Genomic DNA, 22410 nt, shown 5'->3' with positions numbered 1-22410 from the left:
GATTTATTATATGAAATGAGAAAGTAGGGGATGTTTTCCTTCACGTCCGCGCGTTGTTTGGTCATGATCTAGGTAAGATAAATTTTATGTTTTTAGGGGGATGTTTTCCTTCACGTCCGCGCTTTTCGCATAAGCACCCACAGTATTCGTCGTTCAAACCATTCTACGGAATAAGATACAAGATGGAAGTGTCGGCGTTGTTTAATGACTTAAGAAATGTTTACTTTTGGATGATGGATGGAGAGTATACTATTGAAAGGATAGAAAGAGAATGGAGGTTGAGAAAAAGTCTTGACTATGTCAATGAACTACAATTAGCGAGGAAGATGATAGAGGAGATGATAGAGGAAGAAGTTAAGAGATTGAGAGGATTGATTCAACCAGAGTATGTAAGAGTAGGGACTATAAAAGAGTCTATGGACAAGGTAAAAGCAGTGAGATGCTATTTAGAAGAGCTAGAGAAATGGTCAGAGTGGAAGTTCGTGAAAAGGGGCATTGAACAACTAAAGAAAGCGGAAGAAAAGATGAAAAAGATAATAGAGGAAGAAGTGCAGAAAATTAAGGACAGGTGGGCAAAAGATAGAAAAGAACAAGAGAATAGAAAGAAAAAAGAAGAATATGAGAGACTGAACAATAACTGGATAAAAATCCAACAGAAGTTCCGAGCCATGGGGCACCCGGACTGGATACCGGAAAATGAAAAGAAGAAGAAAAAAGGAATTTGGGGAAAGATTAGGGGCTGGATGAGTAAATGGAGGAAATAGAAGAAAGCCAAAGGCCCTTTTCAGGGCCACGCATATTTCTCGAAAAGAGATAGCCTTTCCATTGCCTACCCCTTTTTTAAATTTAAATTTAAATTTAAATTTTTTTAAAAAAAATCCCATATTCAATTCCCCTTGTCCCTAGACAAACCCAAACTCTATTCCCCCATGTTAAATTCCCCCTTGTACGTAGAGTAACCCACGATTTTTCACCATGTTCAATTCCCCTTGTACGTAGAGTGGCCCACGATTTTTCCCCATGTTAAATTTCCCTTGTACGTAGAGTGGCCCAGGGGTCCCTGTAATGCTAATTCCCATTGTACGTAGGGTGGCCCCATTTACTACTCTTGCCCAATATTACTAATGCCCTTGACATGACTAGGTTAAATCTCTAATACATCTTGTCCAATGTTACTAACGCTCTGACAGGATTAGGTTAAGTCTGTACTACATCTTGTCCAATCTTGTCCAATGTTATTAATGTTCTTTACATGACTAGGTTAAATCTGTACTATACCTTGTCCAATATTACTAATGCCCTGACAGGATTAGATTAAATCTGTACTATGTCTTGTCCAATATATTAATGTTCTTGACAGGAATTGGTAAAATATGTACTACATCTTGTACAATATTACTAATGCCCTGACAGGATTAGATTAAATCTGAACTACATCTTGTCCAATGTTATTAATGCCCATGACAGGACTAGGTTAAATCTGTACTACATCTTGTCCAATGTTATTAATGCACCTGACAGGACTAGGTTAAATATGTACTACATCTTGTCCAATGTTATTAATGCACCTGACAGGACTAGGTTAAATATGTACTACATCTTGTCCAATGTTATTAATGCCCATGACAGGACTAGGTTAAATCTGTACTACATCTTGTCCAATGTTATTAATGCCCATGACAGGACTAGGTTAAATATGTACTACATCTTGTCCAATGTTATTAATGCCCTTGACAGGACAATTTTAATCTGTACTAAATTTTGTCAAATGTTATTAATGCCCTTGACAGGACTATGTTAAATATGTACTACATCTTGTCCAATGTTACTAATGCCCTTGACAGGACAATGTTAAATCTGTACTAAATTTTGTCAAATGTTATTAATGCCCATGACAGGACTAGGTTAAATCTATACTACATCTTGTCCAATGTTACTAATGCCCTTGACAGGACAATGTTAAATCTGTACTTAATTTTGTCAAATGTTATTAATGCCCTTGACAGGACAATGTTAAATCTGTACTAAATTTTGTCAAATGTTATTATTGCCCATGACAGGACTAGGTTAAATCTATACTACATCTTGTCCAATGTTACTAATGCCCTTGACAGGACAATGTTAAATCTGTACTAAATTTTGTCAAATGTTATTAATGCCCTTGACAGGACTATGTTAAATCTGTACTACATCTTGTCCAATGTTACTAATGCCCTTGACAGGACAATGTTAAATCTGTACTAAATTTTGTCAAATGTTATTAATGCCCATGACAGGACTAGGTTAAATCTATACTACATCTTGTCCAATGTTACTAATGCCCTTGACAGGACAATGTTAAATCTGTACTAAATTTTGTCAAATGTTATTAATGCCCTTGACAGGACAATGTTAAATCTGTACTAAATTTTGTCAAATGTTATTAATGCCCTTGACAGGACTATGTTAAATCTGTACTAAATTTTGTCAAATGTTACTAATGCCCTTGACAGGACTAGGTTAAATTGTAACTACACCATGCCCACTGCTAATATTGCCCTTGACAAGACAAGGATAAATCTTAACCACACCATTTTCAATTCAACGAATGCCCTTGACAAAACAAGGTTAAATTTTAACTACACCATTTTCAGTGTTACTAATGTCCTATACAAGGCAATGTTAAATATTAACTACGCAATCCTCACTGGTATCAGTGCGTTCTATTAGACAGTGTTAAATCTTAACTACACAATTTCAGCTTTTACAATACCCTGGTCAAGACAGGGCTAAATTTTAACTACATCATGTTCACCGTTACCAATGCCTTGGGCAAGACAGGGCTAAATTTTAACTACATCATGTTCACCGTTACCAATGCCTTGGGCAAGACGGGCTAAATTTTAACTACATCATGTTCACCGTTACCAATACCCTGGTCAAGACAGGGCTAAATTTTAACTACATCATGTTCACCGTTACCAATACCTTGGGCAAGACAGGGCTAAATTTTAACTACATCATGTTCACCGTTACCAATGCCTTGGGCAAGACAGGGCTAAATATTAACTACATCATGTTCACCGTTACCAATGTCTTGGGCAAGACAGGGCTAAATTTTAACTACATCATGTTCACCGTTACCAATGCCTTGGGCAAGACAGGGCTAAATTTTAACTACATCATGTTCACCGTTACCAATACCCTGGTCAAGACAGGGCTAAATTTTAACTACATCATGTTCACCGTTACCAATGCCTTGGGCAAGACAGGGCTAAATTTTAACTACATCATGTTCACCGTTACCAATACCCTGGTCAAGACAGGGCTAAATTTTAACTACATCATGTTCACCGTTACCAATGCCTTGGGCAAGACAGGGCTAAATTTTAACTACATCATGTTCACCGTTACCAATGCCTTGGGCAAGACAATGTTAAATCTTCGTAAGCATTATTAATCATAGTTTTACACACAAAAATCATACTTTGTTTGTTACTGAAACTTTCTGACATGCGTATTACAGAAATATTACAACCTCCGTCCGATACTTTAATTTAAAGCTCGTAACGGCTTCCACGAAAATTTGTATTCCACGAATAATGGAATTCACAGTATGCACCTAAAGTGGAGGGGAGGGGGGCAGTTTAATTTTCCGAGAAGGCGGTCTCCTATTAGAGGTCACAAGTCAGATACATTAGAACTCATGCGAAAAGAAATGTTGCTTTTTCAATGATTTAGTATTGTTACTAACATGCTTGAAATTTCGATAAAAGTGCAATATCCAAAATGCATCTATAAGACTCGCACGAATCACCGATCTTTATTAATGTTCAAATTTACACACAAAATGTAGATTTAGACAATATTTAGAGCCCAGATAATCTCTCAAATATCCGTTGATATGCATGGAAAACGATTACGAATCCTCAATAGATCCTTCGATACTGCTATTTCTCGATTTATCTTGTTCATGCGCACAAGGATACATCAAAGTTGAGACATATCTGGAAGATTGTATTCCCCAAGCTACGCAATTCTTGAAGCTATTGCGAAATTCTAAGCTTTAACAAAATGAAATATTTGACCATTAAAACCGTGGCAACACTCGTTCTGTTGTTATTTTATCTGCAAGCCTAACTCACACATTATGATCGCATTCTCGTGTTGCCCGAGGGAGCCATTAAAATCTGCACGACCACTGGGGAAATCAAATCTGCAACGTGCTCCCAATTACTCGCCTCCCTTGAAGTATCGTGCCACGATAACGAAGGAGCAAATATGGCTACGTAAATGTCTCCGGATTCCTCGTGAGAGCTATTAGGTAACGCATTCACGAAGGACGTGGGCAGGCTGAAATCAGAGTATTCCAATCATCTCTATTTTATAATTTCTCAAGGTAGATACCTTGTCATTATCATCAATTATGGAATTGAAGAAATTTCCCAAGCGATGTCTAAATTTTCAAACTTATATCATATCTCTTTGCACAAAACAGTCAGTCTACGAGCAATACGCAATCTCAAAAGCCGTTGCCTTCTTCCAAACGCCGGCAACTGTACGCATTGATTTTGAAAAACCTTTCTTAAATGCAAAATTATTATTTTGCCTGGCATAAACTGCACTGATAATTTGAGGACCAAGTAAAAATAAAACTTAACTGAGAGTTTAATTGGTCTAAAAAGGGAAGAATACGTAAGGTTCCCGATGCAAATTAAAATTCACGACTATGTTCCCGATATAAATTAATAATCACGACTACGTAGCGTTAGAGCTTGTAAGAATGAAACGCTGATTCTTGTAAACGTATTACAGAGCATAGAGTCTGGTAAATGGCATAAAGCAATCAATCAAAAGTTACTCTATACAAGTCCCATTTAATACATCTATGCATCCATAAGTGAATCTCACCTTACTTTCGTATATATATTAAATCAAATGCTGCGGAAAATTAATTTTAGCTAATATTTGTGTAACTGGTAAGTCTTCCCACGCATCATTTCTGTAGTCGGTAAAACTTCCCATGCAATATGTATGTAGCTGACAACACTTCGCATGCACTATTTCTTTAGAAGGTAAAACCTTACATATACTGTTTCTACCCAAATCAATTACCGTTACCATACGTATCTGTCTTATTTATATGATTGTGAAAATAAAACAAACAAAAGATAAATTAATTTCTACTGCTGGATCGTATATTCGCAGCTGATAGTGACGTATTCTGTAATGCTGGCTATATATTGACTTTACTGCCAATATTTAATATACCCTATGATATTGTTTCCATTTGCAATCTCTTGAATAAGAGAAGATAATAAAAAACAACTGCAAAAAAAGATGCTACAGAAATGTAAACAAGCTTAAGACCGAGAAGGAAAAACGTAGTTTTTGGTATTCGACGTGGCTCCTCAACAGGCTTTGAGATTTAACAAATCGCGTCAAAAGTCCTTTACGAGCAGTTTAACACAAAACTTTACACTAAAAGTAAATACTTTACGATTTGTTCAACACATAACCTTACACTAAAAGTCCTTTACGAACAGTTTAACACAAAACCTTACACTAAAAGTAAGTCCTTACGAGCAGTTCAACACAAAACCTTACACTAAAAGTAAGTCCTTTACGAGCAGTTCAACACAAAACCTTACACTAAAAGTAAGTCCTTTACGAGCAGTTCAACACAAAACTTTACACTAAAAGTAAGTCCTTTACGAGCAGTTCAACACAAAACCTTACACTAAAAGTAAGTCCTTTACGAGCAGTTCAACACAAAACCTTACACTAAAAGTAAGCCCTTTACGAGAAGTCCAACACAAAACCTTACACTAAAAGTAAGTCCTTTACGAGCACTTCAACACAAAACCTTATACAAACATAGTTTAATCAGTTCCATGACAGACTTTCAGGTTCGTTGTTTGAAGAGCTTGAAACAGCAATATGCGATAACTTGAAGCGGGTTAAAGATAGTTGAAATAAGGTTTTGGGATTAGCAAGTATAAAAACATATCTTATTTGTAATAAACCAAGGCTCACATACCTGGCGAACGCTGAGTCGCATTGTGTACACTTATATTTCTTGTCGCCAGTGTGTAGCTTGACGTGACGGTCCCGGCTCCGCTTGTGTCGAAAAAGTCGGCTGCAGAAGTTGCATTTGAATGGTAGAAGGTCCTCATGTACCTGAAGACAAAGATTGATAAGTCTTTCACTCTTTCTATTTAACTATTCTGCCGAGAGTTGAATAATTAATGGAAGCGTTGTTCGTTCCTCACTTTGTCTTTTATCGGTAGATTCACAAGTCGAATTGAATCTATTAGCCCCCAGAGTATTTCCCGACAGCTGTTGATGTAATTTTCATATCTAGCAAAACGTACACTATAACCATAGGCTAATAGTATAACTGCTACCTTTATAGGATCCGCAATTTTTCATTATGTAGTATTTTAGTCAACTGTTGCATATACTTTGTGCAAGTAAAAATATAACAATACATTTCGTTGGAACAATATTGAAATATATCATAAACTAATGTATTGAAGATAAGTTTCTGCGCTGAAGACATGCTGTCCAAGCTAATGAAATATCAAAATATTTAATACTTTTATCTACGGCTTTATAAAATATTGCCAATTTCGGTTACGCAAAGACTGGCTATTAAATGATATCTGTTTTATCTTCTTTTCTCACATGAAATCAAACAAACAATAATGGCAGTCATGTAATGGGGTTGAGAATATCCAAACCATCAATGGGCTGTAGGAGACATATCTATTGTGAAGATTGGCCTCTCTCTCTCTCTCTCTCTCTCTCTCTCTCTCTGTGTGTGGATAGATCACATTTTATTCATATGGAATAGTCGAGGGAAAATGTTTGGGAAGAAGTGTTTGCTCTTATCGGGCAATGTGCCGAAGACCGATCAAACCATTAGTAGATTTTCCCTTCTCTCTTCATGAATGGAACAATCAACCATTAGTAGATTTTCCCTTCTCTCTTCATGAACGGAACAATCAACCATTAGTAGCTTTCCCAATATGTGTACATGTATGGAACGATGAACCGTTAGCAGCTTTTCCAGTCGGTGTACATGTATGGAACGATCAAACGTTAGTAACTTTTCCAATCTGTGTAGATGTATGGAACAATCAACCATTAGTAGCTTTTCCCATCTGTATACACGGATGGAATAATCAACCATTATTAGTTTTTCCCATCTGTGTATATGTATGGAACGATTAACGATTAACCATTAGTAGTTGTTCCCATCTGTGTACGTGTATGGAACGATGAACTATTATCAGCTGTTCCCATCCGTGTAGTGCGCCGGGTGGCCGAACCGAATAGGGGGCTCGCCTTTACCGATCACTGACCTCTGACGTCTTGTTTGCTAGGGTTCGAGTCTCAGCCCGGCCGTGAGAGAGAGAGAGAGAGAGAGAGAGAGAGAGAGAGAGAGAGAGTTTGTGTGTTGATAGAGCCCAGTTGTAATAAACAGGTTGAGTTAGTTGGATGGAACTTTTCCGCATGGTATATACAGAAACGGTCCCAATTACAAATAGTGGGACCGACGAAATAATTTTCGGGGTGGGGGAGCTGGAATATTCTTTCACGCCGGGAGATTTTTGTTGTTTTTGCTTCTTTTACCTTAAGAGTATTTAAAATTTTCTTTCAACTATTATAATGGACATGATTGGGGTTTTATTTTCTAACAATTAGAGCAAGACAATTTCTTCGAGCTAATTAAGAGCCGGACATTTTTTTTATTTTCAAAAAAAAAAAACAACCAAAAAACCAGGTATCCGTCAACCCTCACACCCATTACTTGATCGTCCCTTATGAACACTGCAAAACTGGGGGGGGGGGGTCCATTTTAGCCAGATATGGAGGTGCAGTTTTCCTGATTTTTCTTAGTATTATAGAGAGCGCAGAGTTAATATAAATACATTTTTAAAGCAAGATAGAATTCTTTCTTTCTTTGTTTTCAGAACCATTTATCTTCACATTTTTCGTGAGTTTTTAAGAGACTTTAAATCATGAAAGGGAAATCAGCGTTAACATGGACATTGTTACAGGCTCATCATAGAATGATAACAGTGTCAAAATATCTTATATAGGTTTTTATATTTTGGGAAATCAATATTCACGACATCCATAACCGTCGCACGCGGAATATAAGCCGTGGTGTTATCGAACTGATCAAGTGCCAAGGCTGTGCCTCTCCAGATTTTAATAGACAATTTACATAAAAGACTTTTCTCTAACTGGTAATTTCTAAGTTAATTTCCATGGTAACCATATGAAGCCTTACTTCTGACGTCTTAAAAAAACAACACGTGAGCAGATTTATTCAAACTTGGCAGAATTGCATTTACAAAACATGGCGAATTTGTGTTCAAGTAGGTCTTTCTGGCAACCACTTGTCTTCTATAGAATACAAGCTGCACAATAATCTTTACATGACTTAAATACACACGTAAACATTTACACGACTTAAATACACACGGAAACATATACATGACTTAAATACACATGTAAACATTTACACGACTTAAATACACACGTAAACATTTACATGACTTAAATACACACGTAAACATATACATGACTTAAATACACACGTAAACATTTACATGACTTAAATACACACGTAAACATTTACATGACTTAAATACACACGTAAATATTTACATGACTTAAATACATACGTAAACATTTACACGACTTAAATACACACGGAAACATATACATGACTTAAATACATACGTAAACATTTAAATGACTTAAATACACACGTAAACATTTACATGACTTAAATACACACGTAAACATATACACGACTTAAATACACACGTAAACATTTACATGACTTAAATACACACGTAAACATTTACATGACTTAAATACACACGTAAACATTTATATGACTTAAATACACACGTAGACATTTACACGACTTAAATACACACGTAAACATTTACACGACTTAAATACACACGTAAACATTTACATGACTTAAATACACACGTAAACATGTACATAACTTAAATACACACGTAAACATTTACATGACTTAAATACAAACGTAAACATATAACTAACTATACAGCTGACACAATTTACCACAAGTTATATAAATGACTATTTATGGCATCGCTGCTTTTCGTCTATTGACGGCTTCATCAGCAATCTTCTCTTGCAAAATATCTTGTTTTTTGCTGTAAGTCTTATAATTTTAATGAATTTTAATTATGTTTTCTAAATAATCACAGTAGCAGCAACAGTAAAATCAACAACAACAATAATAATAATAATAATAATAATAATAATAATAATAATAATGATGATGATGATGATGATGATGATGATGATAATAATAAGGTAGTTTTGGTCATCATCACCACTATCGTCATTTTTATTTCACACTTTCTATTCATCTTATTTCTTTTTAATCTTTATTTTTCCAAGAAAACAATTATTGCGATTTATAACCGCAAATTATAAAAGATTCGAGCCTAGCTTGGCAAGAGTTAAATATCTGATAGAAAAGATTCAGTCCTCTTTTTTATCATGAGCTTTAGCAAAAGTGATTTGGAATTAAAATGTGCAGCTTCAATTAAAAGAAAATCATACACTTAAAGTGTTCCAACGTGGAGGAATTAGTTGCATGGAAACAATGAGTTGCATTGGTAAAATTTCCAGTTAACGTCGGAGGATTTCATATCTACAAATAATTTAAAAACAAAATACCTTGGAACATTTATGGAAAAAAGGTACCTTTTCCCGCAAAAAAGGTAATTTTCTTACATCTGTGAATTAGGAACATAAATTGCTTTCATACTGATCGATTAAAGGTATAACGTCGCACTTAAAGAAATATCTAAATAAACGTTTTGTTATTCGTTTAAATGAGCATTTTTGATGCGTTGAAACATTCTCTCTATGTATGTACGTATGTATGTATGTATGTATGTATGTATGTATGTATGTATGTATATATGTATGTATGTATGTACGTACGTACGTAAGTACGTACGCACGCACGCATGCACGTACGCACGCACGCACGTATGTATGTATAGATGCATGAATGTATGTACTGTTTTGTGCTCGCTTATAAGTCGACTCCAGCTGCACTCTATACAGACCCAGCTCTGCCTGCGCAATAGGGTCCGTGTAATTTTTTAGGAGTAATCAGTAGAACAAACAACATATATCCTGATCTGCATGCTTATTATGCGACGGTAGATCATGGTCTGTTGTTTGCAGTTTGACTCGTATTATAAGCAAGTATAAATGGTATGCATGTATGTATGTATGTATGTATAGCTTGTAATGACACATCAGCACAATTCAGACTACAATGCCGAGCACAAGCTAAGTAGCAAACTTGGTAGAGACAAAATGCTTGCCAAAATCCCTAAGAAGACAAAGCTTTCCAAATAAAAGTAAAGCTACACCATAGGACAAAATAAAAAGGTAAATACGCTGCAACCAAACCAAACTAAACTCGAAGAAAAAGTTACCAGACACTTTACGTTTTTTAAGAGTACAGTGTTTTCTGCGTAATGCAAAGTGAAGCTATGAGCTTTCGAAAATGTCCGCATTCTGATGCCACAAGCTAAAATATACACATGTATTTGAAATTTAGATCCCTATTTTTATGTCCCTCTCATTTCAACATTTTGTTTAAAATCTGAACGTAGGCATTTCAATTACATGCACCTTTTATTATAACACATAATCAACCTATAATCGGCATGTTAAAAACAAGAATTAAACACAAACTCGAATGATGCTTTGTACCGACCTTTATTAAAATGGTGACGTCCAACTGATGTGTGTGCATACCTGGGACAGACATTAAGATCAACATTTGACTTGCACGAAGCGTCCAACAGAACATTGCTTGAGGAGTTGTATACATTATAGACGTCGAGTTGTACTTCTAGCACCTGAAGCCGAAGGTCTAAGAACCCTTTAAAAGTAGATTCGAAATGAGTCACAACAAAACAATTTTTTTAGGTCACGACTTCAAGGAAAGGAAATGGCGAGTAGAATCGCCCCCTTCGCAACTTCGAGGTCAATCACACCTAGAATTAATGTGGATAGCTGCTATTCGGACCGCCTCGGCTATTTATGAAACGAAAATTGACCGAAAATTTGTGATTGCATTGAACTATTTCGGTTAATCTAACGACCAATCCAGTCGTACAAATAGCCAAGGTGGTGCAAATAGATTGCAGTTTCTTTTTCGCGAATTTCCGGCGAATAAAATATATCATTTTCTCTAAATTACTGCGCGACATATACTGAATATAAATTTCAGTCTCGTAAAATAGCAGAGGTGGTCCGAATGCGACCACCTGCGTCCATCTGGAACATCTTCACTTTTCAGTGATAGTCGATACACTTCCACTCTCAATTGGATTTGGACGTAATCGTAGTAATACTTTCGAAATTGGTGTGCTTTGGGGGTGTCTAATATCTGGCTAGAAACGCGAAGAATAGATCCCCACAGTGCAAGATTTAAACTGCCACCTAGGTAGCACTCCCGTTCTCTAAGTACCACTGCCAGAAAGTTGAAATAACTTTCGTGCAGAAGTGGCTGCAATTATTTTTACACAAGTTTACTCTAAATTCGAAAAAAAGTAACGAAAACAGACATAGAAATGCTAAGCCATTAGCCAGCCATGCAGGTACTGTCATTAGTAACCATTCATCTTCTGAGCAAAAACTCATTTGGAAATGAAGTTTTGCAAGATTAGTATTGAGAAGAAAAAAATTCAACCATATTTTAACCGTCAATGAAATACACTTTAAAGTTATTCCTTCAATCAGGGAATGACAAAAATAAAGTTTTTCTGTTTCAGTACCCTCAGATTATTCCTTACGCTACTTTCCGCGATGACGCGTAATAACAACCAGTGACACAATTATGATGCCTTCTATTTCCATCCAATGTCTTATTCTAACACGCGACGGAAAAGGCCGAGCACATTCCTATTACGATAGCTTCATGAGGCTGGACACAATACTCCTCACAGAGAGGATCTTTGCTTGAAACAAATGAAAACATATTTTTCATTAAAATATTTAAGTTTTTCACGCCGTTATTTTCTCGCAGGAAGCACATTTTCTTTTTATTTTACGCCCAATGGTATTGGCTAGCACTGTGTATATAAAGGATCGATGTAGCTGGTTTCGTACTGTATCCAGCGTGATAATGTCAGCGGTTTATTGTTTATGTTCTGCTGTGTTTTGTGTAAATTTCCACAGAAAATGTCCGTAAAAACAAAATTCTTCATTCCAATTCAAGGTAAAACAACACATAAAAATAAAATGAAGAAAAAACAAAGTATGTGCACATTGAGGGCCTTGGAATCGGTTCGTTTGCATGCGAGTCAGTCATACTTATCACTAGATCAAGCAATTTAGCTCCTATTTCTTGGCCATAAGGTCATCGACGCGGCAGTGGAAAATAGATCTAGCATTCCAGTAAAATGAATCATCAAAATTATTTTATTTCAAAAATCCAAAACTTCACCGGCAATCATAAAATAATGTGGTCTATTTTGAAAGGATAAAAACATTGCCACAACAATATAACTTGGTCGTAAAATGACACTGATAATTGCGTCACCAACTGTATGATGACTGCGCCACATTCGATTTATATTGCATTTTATGCATTGCAGAATGTGAAGATTTTACCTAAGTCGTGGGAGGACAATGTCAGGAATTCTTTACTTGTAGAGATCTTACACAGGGATGATCACTTTACAAAGCAGTGCCCAGCGGACGGCACATGATATCTATAACGGCAAAATTATAGCCGATATCGTTACGTTTGATTATATTTCAATCAGTGATTAGAGATGTAGGATTCATTTCAATATGCTCGCGTACTAATGTGCAGAGGTGATGGACCAATGTTTAGATGACCCAGGGGTCAAAACAACCTTACGGCAACGGAATATTCTGAAAGAGTCTGAGCTGTGAGGAACATGATCTGTCATCTCTTTCCGACGCCAGTCGAATATAACTTCGGCTCTCTGAATGCGACTTGGAAGTAATGGCAGTTATACTTATCCAGTTGGTAAGAGTTTAGAGGTCGATCATCCGGCTATATACAAAGAAAAGTGCCTCATAATGAAATGTATGCACTGGAAAAAAAAACAACACAAACACACACACCACAATTTCTAAATGCACTCATAAGTTTTAATGTACTTACTCACAGTTTTCAATCAAAGAAGTGAAGACATCATTCCTTTTTCGTGCCTAAAAATATTGATTACTTTGCTGTTAGTGATGCCAGGTCAACAAATAAATGAACTTCCATCAAGCCGATGATTGTTATTACATTATACTAACTTCACTGACGTCACAATGACTAGATGACGAGAAAACACTAACATCAACGTACGCAGCAGTTTCAGGCTATTGAAACAGAATGATTTTTTCAACTTTTTTAAACATTATAACGTTGCATGATAACATTAGAGATACAAAGTGCATGTATTTCATTGGTCATTGAAATGTCGTCGAATGTTTTTATCAACATCGTTTAATAAGCATCTGTTTTTGAACATCTTACCGAATCTGCGTCGGCGAAAGACTTACCTGATCATCTACTGTGTATGGTTAATTAATAAAATACTTGTGTTGTTCTGCCACCAAATTAAACTAATTTTATATGATGTATCACAATCACATATTTTGTATGTATCACGTCATGTTCTAGTAATTCTGCAGAAGAGATCATAATTTCTAAGAAGGTCTGGTAATGCATTTCACAAACATTTCACATAAGCTATTTACTAATAATCTACTAGCATCTCCTTTTACCATCGTATGACACTATCCAGATGTATAGGCTGAGCTTTGGAATTGATATATGTTAGGTTTTCTCCGGTTCTATGTTGCGTAAAGCAAAGCAATACTCTGATGTGATGGAATGACGAATTTTATTCTGCCAGTGAGGTATGTGTTTGTCGAACGTTGTCGTAACTGTAGTACTATTATGCGACAAGATCATGTGAGCAAAATGCACTCTAACACCCATCACAAGTGCATCAAATATGTAGTTGACCTCTTAACCATAAGGTTGGTATATACCATTAGGTTTCAGCAGTCCTGCATTTTTAAAATTGTTTTGCCTTGTTTTCTGAGTGAATAAATGTGTTCGAATCGTGCACAAAAAGCGTGTGTGCGGTACTGAGCACAGATGTACAACTATCAAAAGCATCATCCATGTTGTTAAAGTACCGAGTCACAAACTTCGTTCTCTCAATCTTTCTTTGAAGTAGTCGAGTGTTTTGCCGTTTTCACTGAGCTCTTCATTAATCTCTGCAATGTTTCAACGACCTCATCATTTCTAATTCTTTCTGTATCGAATAAATTAAACAAATGGTTGCTTCCTGCATATGTTATTCCGATACAGTTTGCTCGTCCAGTAATTAATCTTCCTATTATTTATTTCTGGGGTAAAAGAACAATAAAGCTTCGCCTTCCGTGCACACCATTCTTTTAAGCTAACAAATGTTGTCACTGCTGTCATCTTGTATTGTACATCCTGATTTACCAGCCCTTTCTTTGTGCTTCAGTAAAAATATTAAGATAATGTCCTCTTCAAGACAGTATGTACATGATTCTTTTACACTACAAAGATCAATTTCTTTTCATAAGACCAAATCAGTGAACAACACTTTAGTAGTCTGCCAAAAATCCGATGTAAAATAAATAAATTAAAACGGAAAAACCTTACCTGTTCACCGCTCCAGTGGCCAAGTGGTTAGAGTGTCCGCCTCAAATGCTGTAGGTCGTGGGTTCGATCCCCGGCCGAGAAATACAAAGACTTATAAAAATGGTACTAACATCTGCCTCGCTTGGCGCTCAGCATTAAGAGGTTAGTGTTAGATGTCGGCCTGGTGTCAGGATAATGTGACTGGGTGGAACATCATTTTATTTGCCTGCGGCATGATGCCCCAGTGCTAGACATCACTATAAACTGCCACACTGCAGACATCGTAGCGATATGACTGAAAAATTGTTAAAGCTACGTTAAAAAAATCCAAATCACACACACACACACACACACACACACGTACCTGTTCAAGATAAAATTGAAAAAAACATAAATCGGATCTTTTCGACTGAATGACACTGCTCTACTGAATATATTTTGTGAAGCTTTTAGTTGGCAAAATATGACGGAAGATAGTTAAATCCGTATATATTATCAATTAAATCCATATATAATACCAATGTATCTGTAATTTATAAATTACCAACATCTAAGAACCACGTTGTTTTTTTGTTTTTGTTTGTTTGAAAGAAGCCCTGCGAGGTGTTGGTGTGTCTTGAGCAATTAAAACTGTATCGTGTAAATTAACACTGAAATCAATATATTATCGGTACTCCTGACTTGGCACAACGCCAAGAATGTAAAGCAACGTACATCCCGACATTAGTTTAGTTTCTCCTCAAGCTGTTTTTGTTACTATCGATTTACTATCTTAATTAATCTAATCTACCAGCCAAGATATTTCATGCTCATTTCCATGTTAAATTCGGTTTTGAATGTATCTGTATTTTCATTTATTACGTTTTTAACTGTATCAGTTCTACCATTTAATGCGAGACTTTATTTGTCTGGTTCAATTCTGAATACAACTGTTCCGAATGTAGCACTTTGTTTCAAATATTTTCTCATTAGTTTCATCTTGTTGTCATTTGTCATTGCTACCGTATACCTTATACCACGTCGACAGTACCAACCCATTCGGTATAATCTTAATCTTGTCATATTTGCATTTTAATTGTTGATCATTTCAGTTTTCGCTTTTTAAATTTCTTTGAACATATATAATTTTATCAGTCAAGTTCAACTGTAGCTGGATATTTGTCTCATGTCTAGCAGGTTTTTCAGATTCTTTGTTTGCTAAAATAAATTTATTTTGTTTTTGTTTTGGGGTATTTGTTTGTTTGTGGATTTTTCTGCTGCTGTTGATTTTACTTTGCTGTTTGTTATTTTTTGTTCATTTCTGCATGACTGCGTGAAAATTTTGAATGTCAGTATAATTCTAAACGGAAAAATGTCAGTTGTAAGTCATAATGCAACATGTACAAATCTTAAAAGGCTAATTTAAATTAATTTAATATATCTCTTTCTCTTATGGATGTCTAACGTTGATGGCTAAATTTTACAAGTACTGATGGTATCAGTGAAGATGACCCTTACATTACTGATGGTATCGGTGAAGATGACCCTTACATTGCTGATGGTATCGGTGAAGATGACCCTTACATTACTGATGATATCGGTGAAGATGACCCTTACATTACTGATGGTATTGGTGAAGATGACCCTTACATTACTGATGGTATCGGTGAAGATGACCCTTACATTACAGATGGCATCGGTGAAGATGACCCTTACATTACTGATGGTAGCGGTGAAGATGTCATCTGATGACCCTTACATTGATCTTTTCGATACAGATTCATAATTTGATTTGTCTGACCCCAAAGAACAAAGAAATAGTTTTCATTGGTCAAACACGGGATGTACGATAGCCAGCGAAAACATATAAAGAATGATGTAATGCATATTCAGAAAGAGATTGGAGAGAACAAGAGAAAGGCGAGTCATTCAATATGTCTAACGTCATCAATGCGGTGATTTTGAACAGTATTTTTCCCTATAAGACTGTATTGCATGGTAAGTCGCTATTCATGTAATGGCGGCTATTATTAACAAGTATGGTTAAAGGTAAAAATGCCTTAACAATGAAGCAGCCAGTAATCATTTTTTTCATTAATCTTATTTTTCAGGATTTCCAGATTCCTTATTTTCTGCTGCATTATCAAAATCGAAATGCTTGAATGATATCAAGCAAAGTACCCGATGGAGGTAGAGGCAACCCCAACTTAAATCACAACGTTCCAGTTAATTAACTGATAAAAGTCTCATGCCATGTTTATTATGTAAGCTATGATTTCCGACTGAAATAAAGTGGTGTCAATGCATTCATGACACCATCATCTGACGACCTTCTAGAAATCGTACCAGTTCTAGCAATATCATAGATTTTATACGTATTTTGTGCTTTGTTCCAATCCATCCTTTCCAACTTTTTTATACTTAATTCTCTCATTTTTTTCTGTACGTGTTCCATTTGCAATATCTACATTCAATTCCCGCTTGTACTCTTCAGTTTCCGATACTAATGTATTTGTTAATTTTTGTCACCACAGTCGACGTGCATTTTCACTGCAATATTTCAACACCCAATTTGTACCTGCTTTCTTTGTCCATTTATCACTAATAAAAATAATGCGTTAAACGAGGTCCTTCGGAACATTTGTCTTTGTTTACAAAGGTATGTTAAAGCACATTCTTCAACGCATTTGGAAACGAACGAATTTGAGAATCATTTCTCTGTAGATGATGATGACTATGACATTATTGGTACTGAACCTGCAATCGACCATACTTTAAATCAGTTTTGAAAAACAAAGCCAAGCACGTGTTGCTGATCAAGGTCAAAAGCTATTCGATACAAAACATCAAGATATAAGACAAAAAGTACGTAAATTACGTCAGAAATTATGATTAAAATGTATAAGTAATTTTCTTTAAATATGTTGCAAATTAATACAGAGATGAAATGTATAAATTATATTATATATGGGGCAGTCGGGTAAATTGTTGATGTCTAAATTACTAAAAATGGTGGCTGTAAACTTCAAGCATCTAGATCAAAAGAAACAAAAGCCACAAGATCTGATTCAAGAAAGAGTTAAATGTCAAGGAAATAGAGATTTTAGCAACACACAGAATGAGACGTTTGATGAACAGGTGGAGAAGAAAAATATTCAATAGATGATTACCAGGAAATACTTCAAAGTGGAAAGCTTCACCTGTAGTGAAAATATTGTTCATACTACAAGAGGAAATATAATGAAGGGATCAGGTAAATACTGTCAAATCGAAAACAGAAATTATGAAATCAGATGTTGAAATATATATATATATATATATATATATATATATATATATATATATATATATATATATATATATATATATATAAAAGCAGACTGAATTGTTAGGAGAAAACGGAATGGAATGGAAACATATGCAATCCAAATGCCATATCGCATGAACATCTTGGAAGTGTTGAAAGTAAAACTCCAAATTAGCTGCACATTTACCACTAATGGGAAGGAAATTTTGAGAAATTCTTGAAATAAGCAATTCGAATAACCATAAACAATGAAGATTTGATGAAAGACTAAAACAGCTATATTAAAGAAAGGACGTGATAATAGCTACAATAGCCACTGCAATAGTAATAACAATATCAAATGTGGCTCAAACCATTTTGTAAACGATATGGTAGGGAGCAATAGTGCTTCATGAGGAGGCTAAACTGATTCTATCGCTGGCAAAATTACTAATGGTAGGGAGCAATAGTGCTTCATGAGGAGGCTAAACTGATTCTATCGCTGGCAAAATTACTAATGGTAGGGAGCAATAGTGCTTCATGAGGAGGCTAAACTGATTCTATCGCTGGCAAAATTACTAATGGTTTAATAAATTTTTGTTTTTGTAATTATTGGTTTGTGTGAACCAAAATGGCAGCAGCATTGTCGGGAAATAGTTTATCAAGCCAGGGTTTCAAAACATCTAGAAAGGTTATTTCGTCCCTAGCTCAATATGTTAATTTAATTGTTTTATGATTAATTTGGTTGTGTTTTTGTATTTTGGTCTGGGGCGTAAACAAGACATCAAAGAGGACTGTGAAAACTTCACGTGCATAGCACGATCAAACACTCGTCACAGAGGACCAATTCATAACCCATTTCAAACAGAAAACTATGACAACTGCTGCAACCAAAGAAATCAAGACAGATGATTGATTGTTTATTTCACGATCAATATTGCTTCGGAACTTTCTAAATTGTCATGTGCAAGTTTGACGGTAGGAATAACATCGTCATAAACATTTATCCTACATACGTTCTGCTCACTTTGTCTTGTTTCGTGTCCCATACAATTTCGTGAAGTACTGTCACAAAGTGTCCATCAGTTTTTGGAATAGCATTTCTTTAAATTGTTGTTGTATCCAATGATACTGCCTATTTTCATAAACAAATGTCACTCGGCAATACAAAAATACCATCCCTACCCAAAGCATAGTTGAATCTCACTTTTGAATTTCCCGTGTTTTCTTGAAATCAGCTTATAATGATTTCATGTCAGTCGTAACCTTGCTAACTTAAGATTAATAGCGCCAATAACATTTTAAAAGTCTGATACTGTAGAAACATACACTGTAATGCGCTGAATTTTATTTCATCCATACTCGATAACAACTATCCACAGCAAACTGATTTTGTTTAATTTTGTAGTAATGTTTTGCAACAGGTTGTTATAACGATATACTAAGTTCGTACGTGGTAACAATGAATCAAGGAAGAATGCATAACTTCTGTAATTCTATATATTTTCAAAAAAAGATTTGAGAGAAGTTTAAATAACCATATCAACATCAATGTTATATTCGATTCTTATGTATATTTGATTTAATTTATATTTGATTTAATTGTTTGTTTCTTAGTTTTAATTTTTTTTTATTTCATTACATGTTATAGTAATGTAATTTTGTTTACTGGAATCTGACATTTTCCAGAAATTAGTTTTACATGTTTTTTCGTAAAAACCTAATAATAGAACTTTGTATCTTTATGCTGCCCTAGCTCTTGACCTTGATTCAAAATTAGTAACAGTTGAAGTAAACAACTTCTTTTTCTTATTTTTTATTCATTCATGGTGTGAGATTTTAGGGTGGAATGGAGGCTGTACTGGGTGTACGTGACTTTTACATGTAATAACCTCTATTTCGAAATTCTGGTTTTACCGGAATTGCGCAGTAGTCAGGTTTATTACTGATGTCTTGAGAAATAATCTCAGTTGGGTTTTTAAACACTCCGACGTCAAGGTGGTGTTTTTTCTTATTCTGTTGTGACCAGCTGAGTTTAATATTTTAATTTTTCTTCAAATTATTTGAATTCTAAGATAATTCTTTTCCCTGAGAATATTTAAGTTCTCATACAGAATTCTTGGACAATGACATTTATTGAAATTTTATTCGGAATTCAAACACAGTAATAGTATTGCCTGTGGCACAAAAAAGAACTGTTGACACGTCAGTACAATACTGGCTACAGTATACGTCATCGCCTTCCATTTGGGATTTTCGTCGGAAATCGAACTCAAATTCATTAGAACATTTTATTATTAGCACTTCTAATTTTTAATTCTTGGATTATTTTTGGATTACTTTTGGATTTGATTCTAAAAACCGTAAGTTTTTCCATTTTTACCTTGTTTTTCTAGGGAAATAAACTATTTGTTAAATTTTGCAAAGCTTGTTGTCTTCACTTTATTTTTGTTACTGTTTATGAGAGCCTAAACACGTTACACGATTCCTCTTTTATGTTCCAAATCTCACAGACAAGCTTGTAGCCTCTAACACTGCATTTGGTTTTTTAGAGTTTTGAGCTGTAGTTAGAATAATCTTTACGATGTTTCATTGTATCATTTTTCACTTTTCAGTATAAAAACAATTCTCATGTGTACCATTCTAACCATTCTGTTATTTACTGTTATAAGAAGAAGTTTATTTGTGCTTTTTGGTTTTATGATTAACATTATCATGTTGTAGGTTTTTATGTTCTTTAAAATACATATATCAATGTATCGTGCCTCCTACACCTCTGATGGAGAAATGCGCTTTTGCCACATCGTTTACTTTAATGGCAAATGTCAGCCAGTTCCCAGCTGAGTAAATCGATTAATCATATCCATTCCATTTCACTTGCACACACTTTGTATCGTTCATCCGTTATTTTAAAAAAAATATACGTTCGACTTTGTATATGTCGTACATATAGGCCATATATATATAACTCTAGCTCGTAAAACATCCTCTCTTTATCATCTTCTTCCACGTCTTTTAGTCTGTAAACGACCTGGTAACCGGACGTTATAGATCTGATTTAAACCACGCATTATAGAGCAAGAAAAGTGGCACTCTTCAAATATTGTGTTTTCTCGTGTGGATAAGTTGCAAAATAGTAAATGTTTTCCTTTGCCATCAAATATTTAACATTTAGGTTGAACCATGCTAAAATGTATTTTTACAGGTTTTCACTCTTTAAGGATTTCACTAAAAGAAATTTACATAGCATGTCCCTCTTTCATAAGAAGTTACTAAGTGCACGAGTAATTTGAGCACACACACACACACACACACACACACACACACATATATATATATATATATATATATATATATATATATATATATATATATATATATATATATATATATATATATATATATATATATATATTATAACTTTTAAATGCATTTATATCCATTTCTGACTTTTTAAAAAATAAGTTTGCATATCAATAATGTCTGCTTCCTGCTGGTCACCCACGTCGCTTATATAAACGCTTCTGTATGGAAATATTTTTCTCATCTGCTTCTGTATGTATATTGTTCAGTTAACCATTCTTCCAATTCATTGCATTCTTTTGTTTTCATTTTATCAATATTTGTTTAAGCAACCGGACTTTCCTGATCGTAGTGACAATGTCTTAAATATAACCCCTTGTCAGTTGTTTAAAACGAAAATTAAACTTCCTGAGAATATTTGCAATGTAAATTTAGCCCAACACAAATATGTATGTTTAACCACATCAAATACACAATGTATTCATTATTCATAACGTATCCTACAAAGTTATTGTTGCTGATCTGATCGTATCACCATCGGAAGTAATCTGTAATTCTACATCTTCCATTTCCTTTGCAACATTAAAGCATACCTTATTATGTTTCAAACAAAATCAGCACTTTTGTTCTCTCAAATGTTATTTTTCAACACAAATTACTTTGGATTCACATTTATTGCGTCCAAACTTCCAAATAAATAGGCATTATCTCTAGATAGTGACATTGTTGTTTTCATGTTAAACTCGTGAGATATGTCACCGCTCCGAAATTTGTTGAATTCGATAAACATGTAGCCTTTTGGCATTATGTAAGATGTGTCACCGCTCCGAAGTTTGTTTAATTCCATAAAAATGTAGCCTTTTGGCATTATGTAAGATGTGTCACCGCTCCGAAGTTTGTTGAATTCCATAAAAATGTAGCCTTTTGGCATTATGTAAGATTATAAAAATTGCATATTATTAGTATGTACTCGCTCCTCTGCTTTCGCCGTTTCGCTGCGATTAAGCTTGCGCTCAAAGCTCAGCAACTACGCTTGTGACTAATGTTTAATGTAAAATAATACTGACAAACCTTACTGCGCCAGCGAATATGGATTTCTTTTATTTTAAAGTTATTGTATCTG

At 34.9% G+C, this 22410-nt stretch overlaps 1 protein-coding gene across 2 annotated transcripts in view; it reads right to left on the bottom strand.

The window, feature by feature from the left end:
* Positions 1–22410, bottom strand: part of LOC149779988 (zinc finger protein 423-like) — a 92065-nt gene that overhangs the window by 36056 nt on the left and 33599 nt on the right. For both annotated transcript variants that reach the window (XM_089936713.1, XM_089936714.1), the window contains one exon: positions 6020–6159. In XM_089936713.1, coding sequence (XP_089792839.1) covers positions 6020–6159 — 140 coding nt within the window. The remainder of the gene's footprint in view (positions 1–6019; positions 6160–22410) is intronic.

The sequence above is a fragment of the Sinohyriopsis cumingii genome, chromosome 16 (genome assembly GCF_028554795.1).
Source record: "Sinohyriopsis cumingii isolate HCF-2022 chromosome 16, ASM2855479v2, whole genome shotgun sequence".
Lineage (NCBI taxonomy): Eukaryota > Metazoa > Mollusca > Bivalvia > Unionida > Unionidae > Sinohyriopsis > Sinohyriopsis cumingii.
The sequence above is the reverse complement of the archived record's forward strand: the minus strand, read 5'-3'. Positions and strand labels throughout refer to the sequence as shown.